The sequence below is a fragment of the Manis javanica genome, chromosome 11 (genome assembly GCF_040802235.1).
Source record: "Manis javanica isolate MJ-LG chromosome 11, MJ_LKY, whole genome shotgun sequence".
Classification (NCBI taxonomy): Eukaryota; Metazoa; Chordata; class Mammalia; order Pholidota; family Manidae; genus Manis; species Manis javanica.
In genome coordinates, this window is record NC_133166.1 from 39,065,795 (window position 1) to 39,092,759 (window position 26,965).

The 26,965-nt window shown below is 41.8% G+C and overlaps 1 protein-coding gene and 2 long non-coding RNA genes across 3 annotated transcripts in view; 2 read left to right on the forward strand and 1 right to left on the reverse strand.

Annotated features, from left to right (window-relative positions):
* Positions 1-3,155: 3,155 nt before the first annotated feature.
* CSRP3 (cysteine and glycine rich protein 3) lies at positions 3,156-20,291 on the reverse strand. The gene is made up of 6 exons (XM_017654446.3): positions 20,165-20,291; positions 12,271-12,408; positions 7,901-8,069; positions 6,310-6,442; positions 5,033-5,126; positions 3,156-3,479 (listed from the first exon to the last, which is right to left on the reverse strand). The coding sequence occupies exons 2-6, from the start codon at positions 12,380-12,382 to the stop codon at positions 3,403-3,405; spliced, it is 585 nt and encodes a 194-aa protein (XP_017509935.1). The 5' UTR covers positions 12,383-12,408; positions 20,165-20,291; the 3' UTR covers positions 3,156-3,402.
* The window catches only part of LOC140844394 (uncharacterized), a 57,680-nt gene continuing 38,790 nt past the window's right edge, over positions 8,076-26,965 (forward strand). The window contains exon 1 of the long non-coding RNA XR_012122638.1: positions 8,076-10,831. This is a non-coding gene — a long non-coding RNA (uncharacterized lncRNA). The remainder of the gene's footprint in view (positions 10,832-26,965) is intronic.
* Positions 12,418-25,241, forward strand: LOC140844395 (uncharacterized). Its single transcript, XR_012122639.1, has 2 exons — positions 12,418-18,061; positions 24,558-25,241. It is a non-coding gene; the product is annotated as an uncharacterized lncRNA (long non-coding RNA).

Sequence of the window (26,965 nt, forward strand, 5' to 3'; positions counted from 1 at the left end):
AGACCAGAGTTTGTGATGAGGTCAGCGGTGGCTGGAGAGGGGTGGACAGCAAGGAGGGGATTTGGAAGCCGGAAGCGGAGGCGGCAGGGCTGAGTGGAATCCAGTTGTGTAGTTCCTCTCTGAGAGGAGGATGGGGAGAGCAGTAACTTGAGGGTGAAATAGCAGTGTTTGGGGTTGTTTTGTTTTAAAGCCAAGGCAAGCAATAATGTTGTCAGGGCCAATGAAATCTGACTGTAGGCTATCTTACCATGACTTCACCCCTTTTCCCAAATATCTATATAGTCACATTGGAGACAACACATTTGAATCACTTTTGTAAATATTAGGCAAAATCCTGATGCTCCCTGTGACTTAACCGACTGGATGGACACTGAACAGCGGGAAGTGCAGTATCTTGGCTATAGCTCATTCAATATTTCAGGAGTGTATTTGTCAAGGGAGTTAATGTTATACTAAATACCCCCCAAATCTCACTGGCTTCATGTAATATAAGTCTTATATTCCCTCTGGGTGCAGTCTATTTAGCTGTTTAGAAAATAGTGTTCCTTGCCGGGACACAAGCTCCTTCCCAGCCAGCGGTACCACTATTTCCTAAGGCCTCAGTGTCCACTGAATCTTTTCCATCCACAGCTGTGGATAGAATGGAGACTCTTTGGGAGGTCTTGGAGGCCAGGCCTCCATTGGCCAAACTCAGTCCCATGTCCCAGTCAATGGTAGGTTTCCCAGGTAGGAAGCATAGAACAGTATGCCTAGGAAGCAGAGAAATATGATAACTGCTGAAACTCAATAAGTTTCTTCCTTTGTTTTTTTCATTTCCAAAATCCTTCATTCCGGTGCTATATAATAATCTCTTCTTTTAAATTCCAGCAGAATTCACGTTTAGTCCAGTCTACATTCTCTCCCACTTCACTCACTCAGCAAATGTTTATAACGTGCCTCCTGTTTGTTGAGCACTATAAATATAAGCATGACACATTCTAACAAGGAGGTAGATGGGAACTAGAAATTTCCCATGCAGTGAGACAAATGCTTTAATAATTATATACTGGCTGTGACAACATGGAGACAGATTGATTCTGCTCAGGTAGTTCAGGAAATATTTTGCAGAGGAAATGGTATTTAATCTGTGACTTGATTAATAGAAGTTCACCATGCTAAGAATTTGGGCTATAGGGTGAAGATAGAGGGAGTTCCATCTTCTAGACATTCCAGACAAAAAGAACAGCATTACCAAAACCTTGATAAGGTAAGGGTACTTAGCAGATTGGAAAACTCCATGTCTTTCAGTGTAGCTGGCACTCATGGAAGAGATTGTCTAAAGCTAAGTTAAAGGCGTAAGTTCAAGGCCAATTTGTGGAAGTCTTTATATGGCATACTGTTATGGGCCAGTTCATATATTGAAGTCATAACTCCTGGGACCCCAGAATGTGACTGTAATTTGGAGATAAGGTCTTTACAGAGGTCATTAGGTTAGTGGTCTCTAATCCAGCATGGCTGGCATCCATATAAGAAGAGGCAACTAGGACATAGATGCACAGAAGACCATGTGAAGTCATAGGGAGAAGACAGCCAAGGAGAGATGCCTCAAAAGAAATAACTCTGCTGATAACCTCAGGACTTCTAGTCTCTGGAACTGTGAAAACAGTGTCTACTGTTTAAGTCCCCCATTCCATGGTACTTTGTTTTGGAAGGCAAGCTGACTAATGTATGTACCAAAGAGTAGGGATGGAGAGGATGTACATTTTGGAGTCAGAATCAAGAAGGCTTGGGGGTGAGGCAGGGAAGGGTGATGGAGTGGCAAAACTAAGGATGACTGAAGTTTTTAGCTTCCGCCTCCTGGGTGGCTGGGTGGTGGGGCCAATCACTGAAATGACACAGAGAAGGCTGCATTGTCCAGCAGTCACTTCACATGTATGTCTTACCCCCCTGCAAACCCGTAAGTCTCTACTATAGGCGACTTCCTAGCAAGGGGCCAAGGTAGTGTATTTCTTATAAAGTCAGTGCAACTTACAGGGGACCTGATTTAGTTAATTTAGTTTATCACCAGTATTATTAATTGTTTGATTGAAAATGATGGGATCTCATACAGCTCTTGTAAAAAGTTAAGAAATGAAAAATACATTGTCTTATGCTTCCTCCCCCAGAGAATATAAAACCTACAATGTTTCATCCTCAGGCTGTTTTAGTGGAACTCAGTGGCTGAATTACCCAGCAAGAGTCCCTGGACAAGTAGAGCATACTTCTGCATTATCTCTTTGAAAGTGGAATGGGGTACAATCTCTACCAGCTATTTTTTTTTTCTAAACCATTCTATTAATGCCAATCAAGTAGAGAAAATGATCAGATGTAATTTTGCATTTTGAGCATCAAAACATAAGTAATAAAAATCAGTGCAGGGCCTTGTCCATGACAGTCCATAAGCACCCCAAATAAATGTTCTTTTTAAAGAAAGCCTTCTTATGACTCAGCATAGAAGAACTTATGGTTTAATCTAGTGTTTCATAATTTTTATCAGTGGATTTTTCATTTGCTTTCATTTACTCCAAATAATTCAGAACTTCATGGTGGTGGGAGAAATGCTGTGGTTGTTAAAGGTGGAGGCCTGAGAAAATACACATGCTTGAGCTGCTAAAGATCTTGCTGAGCAGGCAGAGAGACATTTTTAATTGGCTGCATTTCATATGCGAGGCTGGCAATTTGACGTTAGAGAAGTTTTAATAAAATTGCTAATCCCTAGAGGATTGTCCCTGAATAAAAGAAAATCATCCTCATGTTGTTTATAACAAGAAGCAAACTCCACATTTTGTTGCCATTTCTGAGTTTTCATGAAATATGTAATATTGCAAAGCCCATGATAGGGAAAAAGGATCAACTCTTCAGCAGTTTTATTAGTTTTGATTTTCCTTTTAGAATTTGCCCTGATGTTGTCTTATTTTTCCTCTGGGATCCCCTGTTTTCCTGTCCATTACTAACCTGAAAGAGGCTCTGCTGACAGATTCTGGAAGACTGCTTTCATTTGCCCCTGTTCCCTCCTCCTCACTCCTTCCCCAGTTAACAACAAACTTCATTACTCCTTTGCAGCTGGTTTTTCCAACTACGTCTCTTTTTCCCCCGAAAATCTCTATTTGAAAGAAAAGATCCCAAGACAGACAAGGTACTGATGAAACACTTATTTATTTCCTCTCCCACCCCAGGTGGTATAAATAATAAAGCATTGGTAGATTAAACTTTAAAAAATTGTCTTCCAAAGGGCTCTTCTAACTTTGGGGAAAGACTGATCACTTCTCAAGAGAAATACTGTCCAACTACCAACGAGAGGATGTTCGGGGAAGGGTTTCCATCCAGGCAGGATTATTTGGCAAATGCTTGAGGCTGATGAAAGAGCTGAGACATGGTGGGTTTTCACTCTCTCTTTTCCACTTGTTGTGTGAGGCCCCCAAACCCAATACCTGTAGGGCCAAAATTTTTGGCGTAGCACACTGTGAACGAGAGCAGGATAAGGGGAGAGAGAACGAGCTAGTTAGCACCATTACTTCAGTTCCTTCTGTCTGGGCAGTGCTTTTCATCTGTGAGAGGCATCCTTTCATAAATGTATTCATAAGTTAACTTTGAAGTAAATTGAACTATACTTATTTTAGATCTGCTAATAAAAATTGTTTATGTTTTTGGGTACCTCAGTGAGTGTGTTTTCAGACATTTCACTTTTGTATCAGTATCATCTGGCCCTGGATTGCCTGCCCAACCCTGTCCCCTACTGCCTCTTGCTTCTGCCTCCTTCCCTGCACTCCAGACACATGAACTCTTTGCAGTTCCTGGAATGAACCGTGGTGTCCCGGCTCTGGTGCCTTTGCACTCATTGCTCCCCCTTCCTGCAGTGCCTCCTTCTAAACTCACATTCTCCCTTCAAGACCCAGAGGAAGCCCTCTTCTGAGAAGCCCTCCCTAACACCCCAAGCGGATCACTTGCCTCTTCGTATGCTACTGCATTGTGTACAGTCCTCCTCTAGAGCTTTTTCACTTGGAGATGCAATTACTTATCTACAAGTTGATCTCCCTGCTGACTGCAGCAACGTTTTAGGGTTTTATGGCCTATGAATGCTGAGGACCCTCTGTGCCCTCTACAGCTAGGAGAAGGCAACCTCTGTCAGGCAGTGTGGCGGTTCCCATTCTGTCTCATGGGAAACGCTTTGGCAACCTACATGATTAGTAATGTCCTCCCTCTTGCCCCTCTCCCATAGTTCCCCTCATTCCACTCCAATACACAGACTTAGAGATCTTCTGACACCATCATTAAGTGAAAGTGTGTGAAGATCCCACTGAAGCAGAATAGGCCCAGGAGAGTCTCTGAGGTTGAGGACCTACTGCTTTGGCCCTAATGCATCTCTTCTTTTTTGTAGTGTCACAAAATAGCTAAGCCTCTACTAACTCTCCACAGGATAAAGGGGTCATAGAAGCAGCTTGGGGCAGAGCTGTGAGGACCAGAAGGAAAACCTGCTTGTCAGTTCTATCCCTGTGGTCACTGAATGATGAGCAACATCAGGAACAAACAGGTCAGGAAGGAGGATGAGAGACAGGGAAGTGGGAGAAGGGAGGCAGGAGAGAGAGAACGATGTCTTGATAAACCAAAGAGTAGCCACACTGAGTTCATACGCCCCAGTCACCCCTAACTGCCACTTGCGGACCGAGGGTGTTTGTGTTTTCAGAAGGGAATGTGATGTTGTTTGTCCAGGCCCATGGCCTCTTCCACAACCAGAGTCGGGACACTGCTTCCTCCTCATCCTCTCTCCCCACGGGCACCCAGCTGCCCTGAACTGCTGAGGATCTGCAAGCATTGGGTGCCGGCAGACGCTCCAATAGAGTGGACTAGAGCTGAATCAGGCTGGAAATTTCTTTCCTTAGGTGGTTTGTTCCCCAACATGAGAGCCCAGACCCTACTCAGGCTGAGCAGACACAAGCCTCTCGGCTGGACACTGCTTCTCCTCCCAGAACCTCCTTGAGAAAACATCATGAAGAGAGTCTCCAGAGCCACTCACCTTTGCAATAAAGTTCCCCGTCTTTGTCAGTGACGTTCGTGGACTCTAGACTCTTCCCACAGATGGCACAGCGAAAACAGGTCTTGTGCCAGGGCTGAGGGACACAGAAGAGCAGAAGAGTTACATAGTTAATGTGCTGGGCAGCATATTATATATCCATGTCAAGTCCCCTGACCGGCAGCATATGAAGAAGTACCACTGTCTTAACCATTCATGTACCTTTTCAGACCCCAGAATAATTTTTCCAGGGGTTTGGAGAAAATGAGATGTTATGGAATTGACCAGCAATTCTCAGAACCCCTAAAAATAAATTTATCAAAGTGATTTCCATGTATATTGCTTCAGAATAAACGAAGTAGAAAAGGGCCTCGCCTTTGTAGAAGATCAAGGAATAAACTGGAGAGAGGAGAACTTGGACTTGGGACAGTGGGTGACATGTACATTGAAAAAAAAGTCAAAGAAGAAAAGAAGTAGAGAAACAGGCAGCTATCCAAGGAATTCAACCTTGTCTTAACTCTGTGTATTTCTGATGGAAGAGAGCTGCCAGTCTTGGATCATCCAGATTATGATGTGCCTTCTGAACATCTGTATGTCTACCAGGCACAGCCTAGGAGATCTCAATATTTTCAAGTGGCCAGTTTTTGGGTGGAGATTGCCCTTGTATTTCAAGTCACACACTCTAATTGCCCTTCCTCCCCGCATTTAGTATAAACGAGACTTTTTTCTTTTAACAAGCCCAAAGCCTTTGGTGAATACCCTGACTTCAGGCCCAAACCCGAAGCTTGTAGAGCAAGTATGCATTACTGCCTCAGATATTTGATGACTCCCACAGTTGCCAGGACATTTGTGAACAAGGATGCTTCTTGCCGCTATGAGGTGTTTGTTCTATCAGTGGTGATGCCAGCAGCAGACTGAGTTATACAGTGGTGATGGGCTCCTAGGGCTGGTGCTTTTCTGGAAGGATTGTGGACACTAAAGGCCAGTGGGCTTGTGCACTTCTGTATCTCCAGGGCTTTCAGCTGGGTGCCTTCCACCTAGTGGGCTAATGCTTGTTGCATTGAATTGCACCAGTTCTAGTTCCTAAGGGCCCTGCAGGGTAACAGTCACAGCCTGGGAATGTGAGTGAGAATGGGTTGCTCCTGAAGTCATTCCTGGAGCTAAGGAGAATGAAGCATCTGGCTCCTACCTACCCACAGTTCCTACTTTCTTCTCTCATTTCTCCCAATGGACCCAGTGAAAATGAGAAGATCCCACTTGGCCCCCATGGAAGTCCTTACCTTGCCACCTCCCATCACCTTCTCAGCAGCATAGACTGACTTTCCACATCGAGGGCACTTCTCCGACTCTCCGAACTTCGCAGTGAACTTGGAAGGGTTGCTAGTGGTAGCTGAGCGTGCTGCCTTTGGAGATCTGGGGGAAATAGACAAATACATGGAACCTATAGACCTCCCTTGGCGAACAGACTACCGATGCGGCCTTGAAGGAGTTACTTAACCTTTGTGCTTTGGACTCCTCATCTGGAAAATGGGGATAGTCCTGGTGGCTTCTTCACAGAGTTGTTGAGAGGGTTAAATGAAGTGACATGGGTAAAGCGCTAGGAATAGTATCTCATTCCTTCTCACAACTGAAGTCATCCTGTATCCACAGGTCCCCTTCCCCATGTGTAAAATGTCCAACATAGAGGCACAATAATAAATCTGTGTTTTCATGTCTTTTGCTGTTTCCATGTACATTTATCTCTTGCATCCTACCATAACCTCTAAAATAGTCAGGGCTAGTTGGAGCGGAGTGAATCAGAGGGGTAACTGCCCAAGGTCAGCTTATAACTGGTGGAGCTGGGATGAAACCCAAGTCTGCAGCTCTTGTTCCTCTTTGTGCAGCATCACAACAATGCCCTAAGGTAGGAAAGGGAGCTTTGGGTAATGTGTGGTACAGAATGCAGTTAGTATCATCTTCCTTAAACAAGAATACCCAGTTAGGATTGAGTAATGAGACAAGTTTGAAGGCCTAATCATATACCCTTTTTCAGGCTTTAGCATGGGCTACTCTCTTTGGAGGGGACCAGATGACTCTTCAGATGGTCTAACTACTCCCTGGAGGAGGCTCTCCTTGCACACTGCTTCAGTTATGCTGGGCCCTTCTGCCTAGTCCTACCACAAAGCTGAACACAGATACCAGCTGGCCAGACAGCAGTTGCAGGCAAGTAGCTGTCTGTCTAAATTTAGTTCTGGGCTGGAGGTCAGTGTGATCAAGACTGGTAGAACAGACCCGTCACTGGAGATGGCACAGTATAATATCCCAGCTTCCCTAGGATAATGTTGGGAGGCACCTCAGCATTGTATTGGCAACAGGCAGCCTGGGAGACCCACAGAACAGTCTTGACTGTTTACTCCTGAGGCACATGGCCCATCCCCACAAACTCACTCCTCCTGTGATGTGGACATTAGTCATCTTACAACCCAAGGGAAGAAATCTGTTAGTGGCAAGCACACAGAGAAAGGCCATTGCTTACCTGCCATATTTATGTGATTTACACAGAACACTCAAAGGCAAAGAAAAGAGACTCCATGCAGTTTTGCAAAGGTCAAACAATGAAACAGCTGTACATTCTGGGTTTTCTCTTGACATGCAAACCAAGAGCCATGTGTAAAAGTAATTGCCCTTTTGAAAGGCAGATAATTTAAAGAGTCTTTGGAGAGATGACACACTGTTAAACTTGGTCAGACTGAGGATTCTTATTGTATTTCTATGGCAAGTCAACAATAAAGACCATTCTCCCACTTCCAGAAAACGTTGCTATGGGAACAGAATGAACTGTCCCAATAACTGGGGCTCCACTGTGCTGGGAGAAGCAGGGCAGTAACTCACTGTTGGAACTGGAGGCCCAGGTGCTCGCCGGTGTCCGTGCTGAGGCAGCCAGCGCCTTGTCCGTACCCGATCCCCTTGGGGCCATACCTGCGCCCGTAGCAGATCTTACAGTAGATCTCTGACTCATGAGCCGCGACCGTGGTGCTGTCGAGAGCCTTCCTGCAGGCCACTGCCAGGGAAAGGAGGGTCAGGGGTTGGGGCTGAGATTCCTTCCCCTTCCATTCACCTCCCAATGCCAGGCTCAGGACCAAGAGATCCAGCATAAGGGGCCCTCCAGCCAAGAACACAACTTTAATTCCTGACCAGAGCATCTGTCCTGGATTGTAGATTCCAAGACAGTCCTGATTTCACAGATAAGGAAATTTGGATACAGAGAAGGGAAGTAATGTGTTTACTGGTACCCAGCTAGAAAGAGGTGGAGGCCAGTGTAAGAACCAGTTGTGTGGTCTTGGACCAGCTAAGGAAATTGTCCCTGGATCCGAACAATCTGAATTCCTTAGTCTCAGTCCCAAATGACATTAGGGAAGTATACGTGTGAGGTATGTAGGGGATAAGGGACTGAGGCAGGGGAGGAACTTGTTTTTATCTTAATCATATGAGAATCAAGATTGAGCAGTTTCTCTGACATTGCTTTTGAAGAGCAACTTGATATTAAAGGACACAATTACCCCCTGAGACCACTTTTGATCTAGCTCTGGAGGCAGGAGTGATGGTGAAGGGATAGACCTGCCTCACAGAGCCTTGGCCTTGTATTGGCTCAAGACCCCTGGTCACTAAATATTACCTAGTACAAAGTATCCCCCATAATGTAAAGTATACAAGGCAATCCCCCAGTTTTACAAAGAGAAGATTTATAGGAAATTTTTTTTAATCAATTTGAAAAAGTTAACTTTTAAGGATGTAAATGGAAGTGTTATTTAAAATATTTAATTTAATAATGTAAATAAATAATATATTGATTTGGAGGTGTTACTTTTTTCCAGTCTCACACAAATTCAGGAAACACTTATATCTGAAGCAATTATATCTGAATTTTTCCTGTCCATTCTTCAAATTCAACATCTCCCCTCTCACCAGTGTCTTTTTGAGGCAGGTGATTTAGCTCTCCAGAGCAGCTCATCTTCTTTCTGTGTCTTTGAGAGGCAGACCTGTTTCTACCTGAGTAGGAGGTTGTCAGCTAGAAATTATAACTCAACAAGATGTTCCTATTAGCATAACATTAGGGTAACTTTAAAAAACATGTAGGATTTCCGGAACTTAATAACTTGCTGTATTGCTCTGTAACAATGTCCCTTAAAGGTCTGTTTATGGTGATACTCAATGCATATAATAGTGAGGTCATATCCCCCAGAATAATAATACATGTGCATTCAATTTATTTGCTTTTTTTTTCTTTTTTAAACCAGTTCTATCAAGTGACCTCTAAAAGAGAGCCAGCAGTAAATGTCATTGTTTCAGGCTAATATGCCTTCCTCAGATGATATTTTATTGTAAAAATAAAGTAATTGAGTATAAGAGTGGGAGAAGAAGATAAGGTTGTAGATGAGGTAGGAATGACCAGAGGCTGGTGTTTGTGTGGCTGGGAAAACAGAAATATGGGAGTTCATTAAACAATTATGTCAATGTTGTGTGTATTAAAAATTCTTGGTAAAAAAAAAGTTTAAATTAATTAGTTAATAGACTGTCCGATAGCATGAGAGATTTTTTAAGGCTTGAACACAAGGCAAACCCTTTTTATGAGGAATAATTTTGGGGGGAGATTCCTCATATTTAGGCATACATAATATATGCCTTCTCTGACCTTTTTTGCTATCAGTTACTAATCTCTAGAGCTACTTCTCAAACACTCATTGATGTCCTAGACTCTGAGTTCCTCAAGGGCAAGACTTTTATCTTAATAACCCCAGAATATAGCACAGGGCCTGGCCCAGAGTTAGTCCTCTGTAAACATTTGTTGAATGAATGAATGAATGAATGAATGTGTAAGTTAATCAATGCATGCATGCGTATGTGAATAAAGATCAATAAATTGTCCATAATTATACAATAGTAAGTTGCAGAGTCATGGCTGGCTTCAGATCCTTTCATTCCTACTCCAGTTCTCATTCCCATCACTACAGGACTGCATATTCCCTATCATGTCCCAGCCAGTTCCATAGCCACTACTTGGCTCTGATCAGCTTTAATATGCAGACATAGTAGAGCTGTGTTGTCCAATACTTTAGCCACTTGATATGCTGTAAATGCAAAATGCATACTGCTTTCAAACATAGTACAAACAAAAAAATTAAAAATATTCCTTAATAATTTGTACATGTTGGAATTATAATTTTTTGGACATACTGGGTAAATTACAATGTCTTAAAATTAATTTCACCTGTTTCTTTATACCTTTTAAGAATATGGTTACCAGAAAGTATAAATTTACATATGTGGCTTGAATTATATTTCTTATGGACAGCTCTGGTAGGGAGGATTAAAATTTGTCTGTAAGCTTGGAGAACACTGACCAGGAGACAAGCTTAGACTCTGCCTCTCTGAACCCTATGTATGGCAACTCCAGGGTGGTGTGGACAGACAAGGTCTGTGATGATAACACAGAAGTGTGTTCCACCCCAGGATCTTTCTACCCACCACTATGGAAACTTACACTGCTCAAGCCCCCATCCCACCCATGAGTTCTAAGGAAAATATCAAAGTGCTAAAAGGGATGTGCAGGCAAATGCTCAAATCCTTTCTATCACACTCCATTGAACAGGGCATCTTCCTCCTACCTGGGAAGGACAAGACACCCCTCACCACGGAAAGCTTCTCTACAGTTTCCTGTTCCTACTCCAACATCAGAGTTGATTAGTGGAGAACAGAGGCTTGGAAGGCTGGATTTCCAGATCAAGAACCCCAGTTTTCTTCTCATAACAACCTATGCGGCAGGTACAACCATCTCCATTTCATAGATGGGGAAACTGAAGCTTACAATGGTGAAATCAACTGCCCGAGTTCACATAGTTAGTTAATGGCAGAGCCCAGACTCAACCCCCCAGGTGTTTTTACTCCAAGTCCAGTGTTCTTTCCAATATTCCTCAACCTGCTCTTTCTAAAGTACACTAGCTGATTTTGGACAAAAGCCAGAGGGTTGTAGAATGAACTCCCTTGAGCAGTGATTTCTGGATTATTGTAATAATAATGCTGAATCTGATGGATGTGTATGATGACTTAAAAATAATTACCCATCCTTAAGACCCAAAGCATTAGTAAATCTGCCAACCCAATCAGAGCAGTGTTCCCCCTGTTCTTTGATGAGAGTTATGTTTGCTATGGGAAGTTAAGGGATAATGGAAACTCCTGCAGAATATAAAACATTACTATTTCTGGAAATTTAAGGATAAAATGTCTCCATGCCTTAACAGAGGGAACATCCCTGGAAGTTCTGCTTGAAACAGTTTGGGAGCAATGTGATACCTGTGGCCACTGGGCTAACACATGGGTTGGGGATGGGGGTGGGAGACTATCTTGGGAGGGGGTCTTCAAATGTCCATAAAGCTAGACCTTAAGCCACACCTACTGGAGGGAAGCAAAGAAGCTAAGAGCCCAAAACAGACTGTTCTTCTAGCTCCTGGGAAACTCTAGAACGCAGTTGTGTTGAAGAGACTGGGCTGGGGGGTCTGAAGGTACATGTTCTATTGCTGGCTCTGCTGTAGTTGCTTGGAACCCAGGCTTAAAGATGAGAAATGATTTGTCCAAAGTCACATGAGTTGGGCAGAACCAGGTGGGTCACTGGGTTTTAAATTTCCCTGAGTTTTGGCATTTGTGAATCTGCATTCGGCAGGTGATGGTAAAGATTCCCTTTGTCAAGTTACTGGTGCCAGGCCCCGAAAGTCTTCCCTTTCCAACTATTACAGAATTGGCACATGTTACCTCCCTGCCTGACACAGTTTCTTTCTTAGGAAAGGCCATTCGCAGCTGGCTTCAGTGACAGCTGGCCAGTGGGAACAACAGATAGAGTCAGATCCATCCTGGCTCCAGACAAGTGTGGCTTCCTTTCTCTGCCAAGTCACACTTTGTAAATGTTGACACTGGGTCAAGGCTTTCACCACTGAGAGCAGTGGCAGGCCAGCTTGTTCTGACTTTGAGCTACAGGGAAATGGCCTCTGAGCTGGGCAAGTGTTTGGAGAGAGGGTGCTCGGAAAGCATCATCCCTTCAGGTGGGGGCCCAAAGGTGGTATTTCTAACAAGTTCCCACGTGATGCTGATGCTGATGGTCCCAGTACCATACCCTGAGAGCCACTAACACACAGTATCTGTGGCTAAATATGAGCTTTGAGATGCTGTCTGCATGCTGAGGGGCCCTCATGTTTGTTTGCCCAACTCACTGCAGTGGAAACAGGTCTTGTGGAAACTCCGTCCATTGCACTGGATTTCTTCCGCGTGGTAGACGGTCTTTTCGCAGGCCCCGCATTTTGCTCCTCCGCCCCAGTTTGGCATCTTGCAGACTCTGAGTGAGGTCAAGTCTAACAGAATGTAAAGCAAATGCCCTAAATTTAAGAAGTCTCAGGAGTGAACCTTTTCCTATTCCTAGTAAAAGGAATACAGTGGTCTGCAGACCAAGACCTGTCCCGGGTTGTTTGGTGATTTGTTCATTCATTCATCCATTCATTCGGCAAGTAGTTACCATGAGTAAGCTCAGACACTCAGAGGGCTCTGAGCAAATTGCTTTACCACTTTGACTCAGCATCGTCTTCTGATAAATTTCGGTAGCACCTGTCCATATGTATCTCACAGAGTTTTTGGAAGGAACAGATGAGCTAATTTTTGTGTAAATAAAGTTATGTAAAAATACTAAATAGTATTTTTCTATCTAGGGTTTTAAAAATTATTCCATCATAACTCAGAATAACCTATGAAAATTATTGTTATCTTCTTATCTAGCTTACTGCTTCTCGAATCACCTTGGATCTTGCTGATATGCAAATTCTAATTTGTTACATGTGGAGAAAGGCAGGAAATCCTGCATTTCTAACAGACACCAGGCACACTGTTGCTGCTAGTAGTGGACCTCCCTTTGGGTAGCAAAGCCCTAGCTAATTTTGCTGATAAAAATATGTAATATATAAAATCTATTCAGATTTACTCCTCATATCCATTAGACCCAGGTAAAAAGCTGTATCGGCACCCTGCTAGATCAGTAGCTGGAAACCTACTTTCTGTTTTCTGGGCTACCCACAACTGCTGTGTATCTCGAGGTGAACTGGATAGCCCCTCTTATGTCTGCCTTCCCACCTATACTATGGAGAGGGTCATTCTTTTTCTTGCTGCTTCACACTGCTGTTAAGAGGACCCAGTAACATGATGTACAAGAAGGTACTTGAGAGAGCTCACAGTGCCAGGTGTGATCCCAGGGGCCAGGTGATAATGTTGGGTGTCCTTCCATACCCTTCCAGCACATTCTGCTATTAAGGAGCTGGGGATAACAACAGCCATAGCCATCATTGTCTCTTCACTAGAGAATTACATTTAAGAGATGCTGGGCAAGGAGGGGCATCAAAAAAATAATTTTCTCCTTCCTGTTTCTGTGTGTAAGTATGAATCCAGTGTTCAGCTTCCCCAGAGCAGAACTAAAATAAGCCACCAATACTCAGTAAAATCCTGAAACCCTGCCAGCTCCCAGTGGGGGGTGGGGTGGAGCTAAATTTTCACTGGGATTCTTTGGTTTCTAAGAAGCTGATGTGTCATCTTGTCATTGACACCAAGCACTATCAGTCCATTCCAACTGACTGCTTCTGACCTCTTTCCCTTCTGGGAAGCCAGTCATCTTATAATAGTTGGTGATTACCACTAAGCCCTGCTGGGTCAACTGCTCTGGACTGTGCCTTCCAGTCTCATAACAAAGATAGGTTTTGCTAAGAAACAGAAGGTAAATAACAAACAGATCACTGAATCTGATACTAGGACGAAAGGGAACATTTCTATCTAAATGACCCTGTAAAGAGCTTTTCCTGCTTATAAAAACTGTAAGGCTAGCCAGGAACATCCTATCCTTCCTCTCTCAGAAACAGGTTCTTATTTTTATTCAGCAAAACATAGGAAATAACTTTTAATTTTTTTTAAAGCAAATATTTAGTGCTTCTATTTCTATAGTTCAGGTTGTATAGAGGAAAGAATAATGAATTTTGAATTGATAGGCTTGAGATCAAGTCTTCATTCATTCCTTCATTCATTCACTATGCATTTACTGCTAACTTGTCATGTGTCAATCACTGCACTAGATACTTGGTGAGGGATCAAGGGGAGCAAAAGTTATAAAAAGAAGTAATTTGTGACCTCTAGAATTGAGAAGCCCACATCTAGTGAGGAAGATACGTAGGAACCAGAATACTCTGAAGCATACAAGAGTCTGTAAGAAGTGCCATGCAAACTCAAAGGAGGGAATGGCTACCCATATTTAAATTGGGGATAAAAGCAGTAAATTGTTGGAAGATCATAGATGATGTCACATCCAAATGGGGTTTTAAAGAGTGAATAAGAGTTCATTAGATAGAAAAAAGGAGAGACATTTAAGGCAAAGTAAAAAGCACACAGAAAGTCATAGAGGCCTTAATATCCCCTAAAAGAACCCAAACTGTTTATTTTTCACTCTACATAAATTTTTAGGACTTTTAGGGTGGGAACAGATTTTCAAGGTTGACCAACCCCCTCATTTACAAACAAGATGAAGCATAAAAGTTAAACATTTGGGAGTATTTTCTTAACTAACTTCCTTTTCTAAGATCCATCCTTCTCTGATTTAGAGATGATACATTCTCTGGAAAAGAGAAGAATCACATAGTTCTGTCATGTTCATTTTGATCCTGAATTTCAACATAATATAAAATAGAAGAGAAATACAATATATATCCAAGGAACAGGACAGTGACACTTGTGACATTAATGATGTGGAAATTTTCAATGAAGAAAACCCTAGGTCAGATTTCTCATTTCATATCTTCAGTGGAGATTGCATTGGCATATTCTGAGAATTAATGGGAGAGACGTATGTCTCTTGGGGGGATGTGTGTGTGTTTGTGTGTGTGTGTGTGTGTATTCAGCAATTGCTGGCACATGATAATTTTCAAAATGAGGATAAGATTACAGATAATACCTTCTTCAAAGGTTATGTATACTAGAACAGTTTGTTTTTTTAAGGATCATAAATACCTGACATACATATATCAGGACTTGAAACCCAAAATAGATATCTGTAAGCATTCTACTAAACAGGTGCTTAGTTCCATTTCTAAAGATGGAAGTGTAGTTATGGACGCTAAATACAGAAGACATTAAGAAGTCTCTGATTTCTTCTTCCAGTGTTCAAAAGCCAAAGGGCAGAGGATGTTGTAAAGCATCCTGAATTGGAAGACATAGATCCTAATCTTGACCTTGTGACCTTAAGTTTGGGTGAAAAATGGCAATATTATCTCCTGCATTTTCTTCACAGGACCATTGTGAAAGTCATGAAAATATGATGGAATTTAAAGCAATATGAGAAGCTACTCAAAAATAAGGCATTATTACTTCCTTTATTTCAGGTTATTCAGATAACACCAATTTGCTAACTGGTTTGAAAATTGCAAAGATTTGAAAGCACATTTAAGTCCTGGCTTACATACATACATAACCTTTTCAGTCTCCCAAATTGCTCTGGAATTCCTGGATCTCAACACTCCCCTAGCCAGGCCTGGAATGTGAGTTTCCGCTGGCAAGATACCAAGGGATGGGCCCTTTGTTTATCAGAGTTGCCTGGCACAGGCAAGGGTCATTGAAGGTGGGACACCAAATATAGGCTTGCCCGTCACTCAGCCCCATTTGTCACCTGGGTCACAATCTTCATCACATCACTTGGCATTACTCCCTGGGCCAGTCCTGGAGATGGCTATGTTGCTGCAGACGAAGTCGTGGGTCCAGATTGAAATGGGGTCAGTCTGGCATTTCTGAGGATGGGTGGAATGCAAGCCCTGCCACATCAGCTAAGAACTCATCCAGACTTTTGGGTACACTGCGATCCCAGTGAGAGACCACCTGTGTAGACTTCTCCACAAATAATGCTGTGGAAGAGATTACACTGGGAATGTGCCATGATGAGGGCTGGGAAAAGCACTGGATCAGATGCTTAAAGTTCTTCAAACCCCGAGACAAATGCAGCAAGCCAGAGGTCTAGTACTGATTTGCCTCTTCACAGATGGGTGACCTGGGAAATCCTTTCAAGCTCCCAACATCTCAGTATCCTCTCTCTAAAATGGGCATTTCACTATTGCTGGGAGGGTTGTAGTAATTTAAGTACATCAAACTTTGTAAACTGTAGAGTATTATAAAATGTAAGAGCTAGTTAGATCTGCAATAACTCTAAGGTATCCTGTATCAGTCTGAATTTTTAAAAGAGTTAACCATCTATCTCTCTTGGCACATTCTTCTTAATCCATCTCTTTCTTCTTTCTTTTCTTTCTTTCCTTCTGTCCCTTCCTTCCTTCCTTCCTTCCTTCCTCTACCAACTACAGAGCTGAAAGGTGATATCTTAGGGTAAAAGCAGGTGGAGTAGACAAAATGGGCACTTAGTGACTCAGTGCCTTCTTTGTAGGGGTCCATTAAAGAAGGTGGGAGGGAGCCTTAGGCCGTGAATTTGAGCGGAGACCTCAAACAACCAGGCCACTTCAGCTCAGTGTTGGTTTGCTTGGTCATCCTCCTAGATGCCTGATTCCACATAGTGAATTAAACTGTCTACACTGGCTAAGGCAAAGATTTTGGATCATAAGAACACATATCTGAAATCTAAGTGATAATCATAATCATTACTAATATAATCATGTTATTATTGAAGCTACAGTATCTGGAATCCGGCCCTTGGGCCAGACATTGTGGCATATATCATGTAATCTTCACAGCAACCCTTCAAAGTAGGTACTTTTACAAAATTTGCTTTAGAGATGGGAAATTGAGGCTTAGGGAAATTACATTGCCCAAGGTTACATGGCTAGTATGTGTCATATGGCTAGATTGGAACTTAGATCAGACTCCAAAGCTGTGTTCTTATGTTAACATTAGCTACTACTTACTGTTTACTATGTGTCTGTTGCTTTATATACTATTTTTAATTGCACAGCCCTGCAGAACAAACTGTTATCCCCATTTTGCAGGTGAGAAAACTGAGACTCAAACTGCTTAAGTGACTTGTTTGAGGGTGCATGGCTAGTAAGTGGCAGAGCTGCAATTCAAACCCCAGTTAAGCTGGTTCTTTATCTTATGTCCCTGCTTACAACACACTGCAGAGGCAACCAGTCAGCACCTCCACTCACCAAGCTTCCCAGTTGATGGGAACTGGGATCTGATTAACCCATTGTCTCTCCATGGGACAGAGAGAGTACTCATGAGTGGGAGTAACAAAGGAACTGAATTCAATCCAGTAAGGTAAAGGACTTTCTAAAAGTCAGTGCTAATCAAACTTTGAAAGAGCTCCTTTGGAGCTGGAAAGTTCTCTCTCACTATTGATTTTAGTTGGGCTGGGGATGGATGTCCAAGTGGCTGCAAAGTAGTGAAGAAGCCTCTTCAAGGGTCCTTCAAGCCCTGAGGCAGATTTAGGGATCTCAATGGTGACTGGGGCCTCTCCTTGCAGAAATGCTGCCCATTGGTATCCCCTCTCAAACATTGCTCGTTCTCTATACTCTTAATCCAGGTAAAAGAGGTGATGTAACATACTGGGAAAGCATGGGCTTTGGAAAGTATTAGGTCAGGGTTAAAAAAACAGCATGTTTGGGCCTTGGGCTCAAATTTCCTGAGCCTGCTACTGTCATCACATGTAAAGACAGGCTGAGAAGTCTTGTCTTAGAAGGCTATTTTTTAGGTAAATAAACATAATAATAGCTAAGATACTATATATAAATGTACAATACATAGCAGGTGGTCAGTTATTTTCGTTGCTTTCATTATTACTATTATTGTTATTATTTTTTATCTCCAGGTTTTAAATCCATTTTCTTAAAACAAGCAAGTCTCTCCTTGCTTCTTCTCCATGGCCCTTCTGGTTCAGACTATGAGCCAACTTTCTTTCTCTGCCTTCAGAGTGTGCTGCATCCCTGGATGGACGCAGCCAGGCCGGGGGGACCAGGGTACCTGGCGCCAGGGATGGCATGGCAGGTAGGTCCTATTCCTGTGCCCCGGCACAGCTACTGCTTCACTTTGGCAGCTCTGGTGCCTGGCACCAGCTGACCTCCCTGGTGATCCAGACTTGGACAGGATGCAGTGAACCCAAACGGTTTCCCCATGGCCCAGGGAAATCATGCCCTTCCACTCCCCACTGTAGGGCACCAAGATCAGTGGCTTCCTCCTAAGCTTCTGAACAAATACATGAAGTCCCCCATCCAGAGGCCATTTCAGAAAGCCTGGGGAGTATAGGTTGCTCATTCCCAGCACAGAAATACACCCAAGTGTTGCCTCTCATTCCTTTCAAACTTAGGGTAGACAGGCTCGCCTATTAAACTAAGTCTGTCCTATTACACGTGGGTCGTATTACATCTTTGCTGAAATTATCTCTGAAGTGTGGCCAACTTTTACTCTCAGAAACACACTTTGTTCTATTCTGATTCTTAAAATTTGTTTTTAAAAACCACGTTGCACCTGGTTTACATCCTGTCACTTCCTAGCTGTGTGACCCTGAGTGATAATTACTGTGCTTCCTTGACCTTTTCTTTCTTCCTCCGAAAAATGACTTCTCAAGGACTTTTTGTGACAGTTAAGTAAGCTAATAATACTGTCCATGCCTGCACAGGGCATAAACAACCAACAAATCATGATCATTCCTTTCGCACAAGGTCCATATTGAGACTCAGAAAAGGCTTCCACCCTCTCTGGCCCTCAAGATGATGCTTGTCTCCCCTCCTGCTTTTCTTCACTGTGATGAATAATGGCAGTTTTTCACATTTGAAGTCATCCCATTTCTCTCTGGCTGTGAAGCCCGACTCTGAATACAGTATTCCCAGGCATCTGAGCAGCATACTTATAATTGGAAGTCTGCCTGCCTCAGGAGTAGTATTTCCTATGTATTATATTCTTAGTCTGCGTCCTTCCTCTTGTAAGAAAAATTGATCATCTTCTAATTCCTGGTCAGCTTGTTAGCCACTCGGACCTCTGGATTTTTATCATCACCTTTGTACTTAGCAGGAAATCCTCCCACAGCCCACCAGATTTGACCTTTCTCAAGTGCCTCACATGCTTGTACAGTTTTATTAAGATTTATGAAGTACTTTCCTATATTTTATCTCATTTGATTCTAACAAATCCTTTCGTTATGGATAGGTGGCTTTACCTTAGTTTTACTGTTCAGAAAATGGAAACTCAGAAAAGGTAAGTGATGTTCAGAGCTAGAATCTGAACTTCCTCTGTGACAGACCATTGCTTAAATCACTGCTCATTTTCAGTCACACTCATGACTGTCATTCACTGGGATATTAAAAAAAAAAATCCTTGACTGAAATCTAGCGGAAACACTGGGAATCACCCCTCACTCCTGGATGGGAATGATCCTCCCGTTAAATAGAACTTTTAATGGATTTTCAGCACAGCAGTCTTTCTGGGGTCTGGTTTTCATTACTTTTAAATTATTAAAAGCAAGCCTTTTGCTGAACTTTTTGGGGATATAAAATCTATTTTAAACCAAAAAATCTTCATTATTTCTTATGTGTTAGACATGGTGACCCACAGAACTTTCAGTCATTTATCCATACCTTTTGAATAGTACGAGTCCCTGTATTTTAAGCTTGGAAAGCTGACTTCACTGTATTTTATCTATTGTAACCATTTTATGACTGTGCAGTACTTTACAGCTTAGAAATATGTCCCTGCATCCACACTGATCCTTGCAGAGGAGACCAAGACCCTGGGAACAGGAATAATTCATTCATTATGTGGTGGTTCTAGGACTAGAATGTATGTCTTTTGACTAAAATGATAGGAAACGTTCACCATGAAAATAGTTTTAGACAAAAATAATCTCTTACTCATTTCTCTGTCTATGAACCTCCTTTGAGCCCCCAAATGCTAATCACCCTTCTAGGAATTTTTAAATAACTGTTAGGTCATACCAGAATCAAGCATAGCTTGAGCCTCAGATACAGAACCAGAGTGGATGCTGGTGCTTAGGATGTGTTTGACACTCTTACTTCCTGGGACCTGTCATAGTCCCAGCCATCCACCAAGCCAGCCCCTGCCCCCCAACCCAAATGCCTGCTTTGCTCCACTTACCTGCCTGTGCAGTCTCTGTAGGCTCAACTGAGTAAGGGGGCTCTCATCCTCTTTAAATATATGGAGGCCGTCACTAGCCTTGGCCTGAGAGGGAAGAGTGGAGGAGGGAGGCCAAGGGGAGAGGGTGAATGAGAAGTGAGTAACACAACTGCTATCAGAGGCTGAAAATAGCCTGTGACCAAAGCCCTGAGTTTTGTTCCCCCCACACCAGCTGGGAGGCCCTTGGAGAACAATATCACTAGGCTTCAGTTTTGATTGCCAATCCCCTATGGCACCAAGGGATCAATTTGTGGAGTGTAAATTTCCAATCAATTGGTTAGAACAGGAGCAAGAATAAAGAAGGATTTTATATCTAAAATGTCTTTTCTGCTCCCCTGACCTGCCTGAAAATCAGTGCAAGGTACCTGCAGATGAATCATGAGCCGTATCTGGGAGCCCTCTGGAACTCCCAGGCACAGGCTGCTGCACTCGTGAAGAGAGCGCAGAGCTAAAAATAAGAGTGATGGGTGTCTGCAATGATACTTAGGTAATCTCTTCAAAGAAGCTTGGGAAGAAAAGGTCAGCTACTCAGCAGGGTCCTGCCACTCCATGGCTCGCCATCCTATGAAGAATAGTTTTGTCTCAAAAGTTTTGAATGACTTTGTCCTCTTTTTCTGCTTGAGAATTTAACATGGCAGTGCATCATATTTATGACAAGTCCTGATAAGTCTCTCTGAACCCGCATTTTCTTTGGAGGTCTCATTTCTCTTTTCTTGCTGTGCTCATATTTTGGCTTTGATCAAACATCAAGGACACATAAGAATTGTAGAATTTGATAGCTGATAAGAAGTTCAGAGACCTAACAGACAAATTCTCATGTTGGGGCTGAGGAAACTGAGGCATCTAACTTGCTCAAAGCCAGACAGTGAGTCACTGGTAGGTTCCATATTGAAGGTCAGCTCACCCGTCTATCAAGTGAAGGCATTTTCCACAAGTGTTGACTGTATGTTGAGGTTAGTTGTAGGTACACCCTACTGAGAGGTGTATGAAATCCAGCCCTTCAGATCAGCTTTATTAGCCTTTAGTTACCTGCCCACAAAGCAACTGGTTGAGTGATGGAGTATTTCATTGTAAAGAAGGTTGTGCTAATTTCACAAATAGGGACCCAGCACAACCTCATAGGAGATATCCTTGGTCTATGTTTTCATGCAAAAGTATTCATTAAAGAAATGGGGAAATGGTGAGCACTCTAGAATGTTAAATTAGAAGGGACTTTAGAAATTTTCTAAGATAGCAGCTTTCAAACTTTTGTGTGTGTTTTTTTAAGAATGGTAATACTTTTTTATAGATAATCTTAAATGGAACATCAATATATAAAGCAGATAAAAGGAGAGCTTCACTGTTTGAAATAAATAGGTGGTCTAGTAGTCTCCCTCACATAGCCTTTTCCTGAACCCTCAAAGTGGCTTCTGAAATATTTCTTTGGGACAATTTAAAAGCCACTACTGTGGCCAACCATTTTCATTTTTATGGATACAGATATTAAGGTCCAAAGAAGGGATTTGACTTGTTCAGCAGGAAATGCAATGTGTATAGTAGAATTATTTCTGGAGGCAGAAAATGTGGGTTTGACTGTAATGTTTCTTACCCTTAAAAAAATTGTTCTCTGTGCATCCGTGGATGTCTTGCTGCCCTTGTCTAGCCTGGATTAATACTTAGTCCATAGGCACACACCTGATCATCTACATTTGCCCTCTTACAGCACTAAACTGTTTTCTACCTTTATCTTGCATTTACCTACCACTTCAGCATTTTATTAAAAATAAAAATAATAATAATAATAGGAGAAATGTGGGATCAACATATAAATCAAGTACAAAAATCAAACGAATATTCATATTTGACCTGATTGTTTATAGGTCATAATGCATGATCAAAACCGAAAGTTTCTGTGATGAATGCCCTTGTACTGTTCACCATGTAAGAATTTATTCACTATGTAAGAATTCGTTCACCATGTAAGAACTTGTTCGTTATGCTTCAGAAGATTGGAGACTGACGAGAATTAGGCTTGAGATGGATTAATGATTGTACATTGAGCGTTGACCCCCCTATACTGAATTTTATTGTTGTTAACAACCATTTGATCAATAAATATGAGAGATGCCCTCTCAAAAGAAAAAAAAAAAATTGTTCTCTGGTTACCCAAGTAACACAGCAATGCATTTTTATGTGAAGGACTGAACAATAAGGATATGTTTAGGGTAAAATGTAAAAGTACCTTCCCATATCCTACCCTCCTTCTCAGAGTTAATAACTGACAATATTTTGGGTTTTACCTAACTTGAGTCATCTTTTAAAAGGAGATTTTAGCCCATTCACATTTATGGTGACTTTGAATATATACGGACTTATTCCTTCATCTTATTTTATGTTTCTTTTTTTCTTTTCTGGCCTTTTATGCAGTTTAATAGTTTTCTTTGTGTCATGTATTTCTCTTATGATTTAGAAATGATTCTCTTCATCTAATTAAAAAACTAGTGCCCCAATTAATAAATATTTTATTGGCCTCTAGATTTCATTGGTAGCCATTTTCTATTTCTTCCGTGAGATGAGAAACTTATAAGAATCTTAGCACACTTTCACCATCACCGCCTTGCCATTTTCCTTCATCTTGATCTTGCAGTCACATACCTGCCAACCACCTCCTATGTGTCGATCATCTGGGATTTTAGCTCCAGGTTTAAATTAGTCTTATTTGTTATGCATCAGTAGTTATTTAGGTCTAATTACAAATATTATTGCTTTCTTCATTCAACTTCTGTTTCTTGAGTATTTTTTGTATCTTAAGTTTTTAACTGTGTGTGTGTGTGTGATAAAATGCATTCTTGATGAAGTCATTGATAGACTGTTGTAAACGAACAACATTGTCACATAATTGAAAGGATCATTGTGTTCGTTTGCTAGGGCTGCTATGACAAATACCACACACTGGGCGGCATAAACAACAGAAATTTGTTTTCACCATTCTGGAGTCTAGAAGCCCAAGATGAAGTTATCAGCAGGGTGGTTTCTTCTGAGGCCTCTTTCTTGGTCTGTAGGTGGCCATCTTCTCCACATGTTTTCATTTGGTCTTCCCCTGTGAGGGTCTGTGTCCTAATCTCCTCTCATAAGAACACCATTCATGTTGTATTAGAGTCCACTCACATGACGTCATTTTGCATTTAAAGGCCCTATCTTCAAATACCGTCACATTCTGAGATACTGGGGGTTAGGACTTCAACATGTAAATGTAGGGGGGAGGCAGTTCAGCCATAACACTCCTAATTTTGCCTTAAACTTGAATGTTAGTTGGGTGATCTCTAGAGTTGTCCAGCACAGTAGCCAATAGTCACATGTGGCTATCTAAATTAAAATTATTTAAAATAAAATAAAAATTCATTTCCTCAGTCATAGTAGCCATATTCCAAGTGTTCAATACCTACATGTGGCTAATGCTTACACATTGAACAGCACAGATAAAACATGTTTCCTTCCTCACAGAAGTTCTATTGAACAGCACTGCTTTAGAGCTTTTGCATCTGAAAAATGAGTCAAATCCCTTTTGGGTTCTAAGAAGAATAGATAATACCAAGCATGTGTTGGACATATACCAGGGTGCTCAATCAATACTAGCTGAACACTTACTCAGCAGTAAATGAATGGCAATATTAAGACTAGAACCCACAGTTCCCACCCCACTGTTCCCCTGGAACAGTGAGTAAGCCATTGTGAAACATAGGACACAAAGAAGACCAGACAAGGGAGTGAGGTGGGCCAATGAGGGCAATCTTAAACACATGCCTTAAAGCACTACCTTTATACTCCTAATCAGAATAAACATTATTCTATGTAGTCCTCTCAATAACTTTGCAAAGAAGGTATTACTAGACTTATAGTCTGTGTGAGGAATGAAATAAATGTGGCTCATGAAAGCTAAGTAACTCTTCTAAGGCCACACAATTGAGTCAACAGTGATTCAATGGGAATGTCACGATTAGAATCCACTACCCTTGCTACCTTTCATTCCCCTAGAATAACTAAAAACTGGTAAGTCATTAGGAAACACAGATCACTGAGGTGAGAGGGAAATTCAAACCCAGACTGAACTCCGAAACCCTTCTACAACAGTAGTTCCCAAATTTGATCATGGTCCCCTCAGTACACATTTTTGAGTAATACACACACACACATAAAAGTATATATGAGTATGTGTATATATACATATTTATTTAAAATTATAAGTGATATTACTCTAATAACATGTACATATATGTAAATATATACATACTCAAAACTATACACCCTAAAAGATAAATATGGTAAAGTTCTAATTCTTATTCTTATACTCCAGTATATTCCACATGTTCCCTAGGGTATTCTGCCTTGGAAACCACTGCTCTAAACCGTGCCACACCAAGAGGGAAGATGCTGTAGAAGAATCTACATGCCGAGAAAGTTCAGCTTCCATCTGCTCATCCACACTACTTTGAAAAGAAACATAATTGGACTATCATGTATTCAATGTCAGCTACATTTTTGGAGTAACTGGGGCTTTTCGCTATTTCTGTGCACAGTGGTTTTGCCTTTGTCATTGGTTCTTACTTCAAAGAAAGAATTAATTTTAAAATGCCATTCAGAAGTTGCTCCTGGCCATGAAAGGCAGAGAAATGGGCAAAGCAACACCTAAGCAAATCAAGACAGTTCTTTTTTCCTGAGAGATAGAAACAAACATTGTCATCTTCACTGAAATGAAGTGAAATTTGGTGAAATAAATAGCTGATTTTCTTGCATCACCCAGATTTTTTATCAGTCTGCTTGGACATTCGTCACTTGCTGATTATAGTGATAACAGTGTTCATTTCACAGTGCTTTCCAGCTAAAAAGCACTACCATTAGTTTGATGCTCTTTCTCAGGGTTGAACTTTGTCCTGTGTCTTTGTCCCTTTGTTTCTGTCTCAAGCAGTGGGAGGATATGGGTATTTTATCCCCTTTTTACAGATAGAGACCTGTCTTGAAAGGTTAAGTTACATAGTTAATAAATGGTAAAGAACTTGAATAGGTTCTCTGCTCCAGTCATTGCTCTGAGGGTAATTTTAACTGATCTGGTCCGCCTATGTGGTTGGGAGGGAGGACACTGTAGGTCTGAGAATCACTGCAGGTTTGAGCACTTCCACAGCCAAAGTACCAGCTCAACTTCATCTTGCACTGAGAGATTGGCAGGGCTTTGCATCAGTGGTCCCTTGGGTTCAGTAAACCGTTCCTACATTTGCTATTCAGCCAGTACAAATCCTCCAGGCGAAGCCCAAGGCAGTACAAGCCCCTGATATCGCAGGGCCAGCAAACCAACAAAAATCAACTCACAAAGGTTCAGAAGCAGATGAGTGGGATTGTCTTCTGAGAAGAGATTTCCGTGGGTTGAGTAGAGGCTATGACTGTTCACCTGTGTCAACAAAAGAACAATGCTTTGGAATCCAGCCTTTATTTTTGTCCCTGCTCCTCTTATTGCCGGCACAGGTGTCTTGTCTAGATTTTTTCTGAAGCCTCCCCAGAGCTTCCCCCATCTCTCTCTCTCTCACTACTACTAGAGTCCTCTTTAAAAAAACAAATCTGATGATGGCACCCTTCAGCTTGAACACCACTGTTAGCAGCCCATTACTATGAGATTATGGTAAAAATTTTTGACATAGCATTCAAGTTTCTTCCTCTTTCTCCAAATTAACTTTCCACCTCTTTCTCCCTCCACCCCATTCTCCTTTATCCTATCTTCCAGCCTCTCCAGTCTAATCACTGTTCTCCAAAAATAGCCAGCCCTTTCATGCCTCTCTGCTTTGCTCATGCTCCATCCTCTGCCTGGAATGTCCTCCAACTCCTTACCCTTTGGTGGAATCTTCCTCACCTTTCCATAAGCAGATCAGATGCTGCCTCTTCAGAGCAGGCCTCCACACCACCCTTTGCAGGTAGGACGTGCCACATTCTATAGCAGGCCTCAAAACACTCCCTTCACACTTCTCACCCAAGGAACTTTGGCTGGTTGTTCACATCCTGTTGGCTTGTTAGATGGTAGACTCCTTAGAGGAACAGAGAGCATCTTATTCATCTTTGTGGCAGTGTTGCCACTAAGTAGATATTTGAAAATTTTTTGTTGAATTTATTCATATAACTAAGGGACTTTGAGAGGTCTTGAAAGGGCTAAATACCTACCAGATCTGAAATAAACAGCAAATGAGAAAGCACAAATTCAGCAAGAAGAAATCATTTATTTAAGCATATAGTTACTCCATTTAAAATTTTAAAATAAGGATTGGATGCATTTTCAAATAGTTGGAAAACTTTTATTGACTTTCCTCAAAAGCTCATGTTGTGCCTGAAGCAGAAATAGCACTGGGCTGGAATGGACAGGTACAGGTTTCTAATCTTACCTCTACTATTAATGTAGCTGCATGCCCTTTGACAAACCCACTCCCCTTTCTTTATAAAATATTCAGGCTGGACCAAATGACTTTTAAGGTGTCTTCTAATTCCAAAATTTGAAGATTCTTATTTCTAGTTAGGAAAACTAAGTCTTTATTTTCCTTTGAGTGTGATGGTCTCTTATCAACAAGAGAAGACATTCTATATTGTCTTAAAAACAACCCATTACATAAAATTTGTGTATGAGAAAGAGTAGAAAATATTTTATGAAGTGAGAGTTCCTGATACAGGAGGAAAAAAAAAACAAAAGGAAAAACAACTAACAACTCCTTACTGCCCAAACATTAGGCCTCTCCCCCTTTGACATTG

What these genes read in the sequence shown, in the direction of transcription:
- CSRP3 (XM_017654446.3), bottom strand. Translation starts at nt 12,382, where the DNA reads ATGCCAAACTGGGGCGGAGGAGCAAAATGCGGGGCCTGCGAAAAGACC. An exon ending in AGGTGATGGGAGGTGGCAAG is followed by an intron (nt 5,127 to 6,309) that starts GTAAGGACTTCC and finishes TGTGTCCCTCAG; the next exon opens with CCCTGGCACAAGACCTGTTT. An exon ending in CGGGGAACTTTATTGCAAAG is followed by an intron (nt 3,480 to 5,032) that starts GTGAGTGGCTCT and finishes TCTCGTTCACAG; the next exon opens with TGTGCTACGCCAAAAATTTT.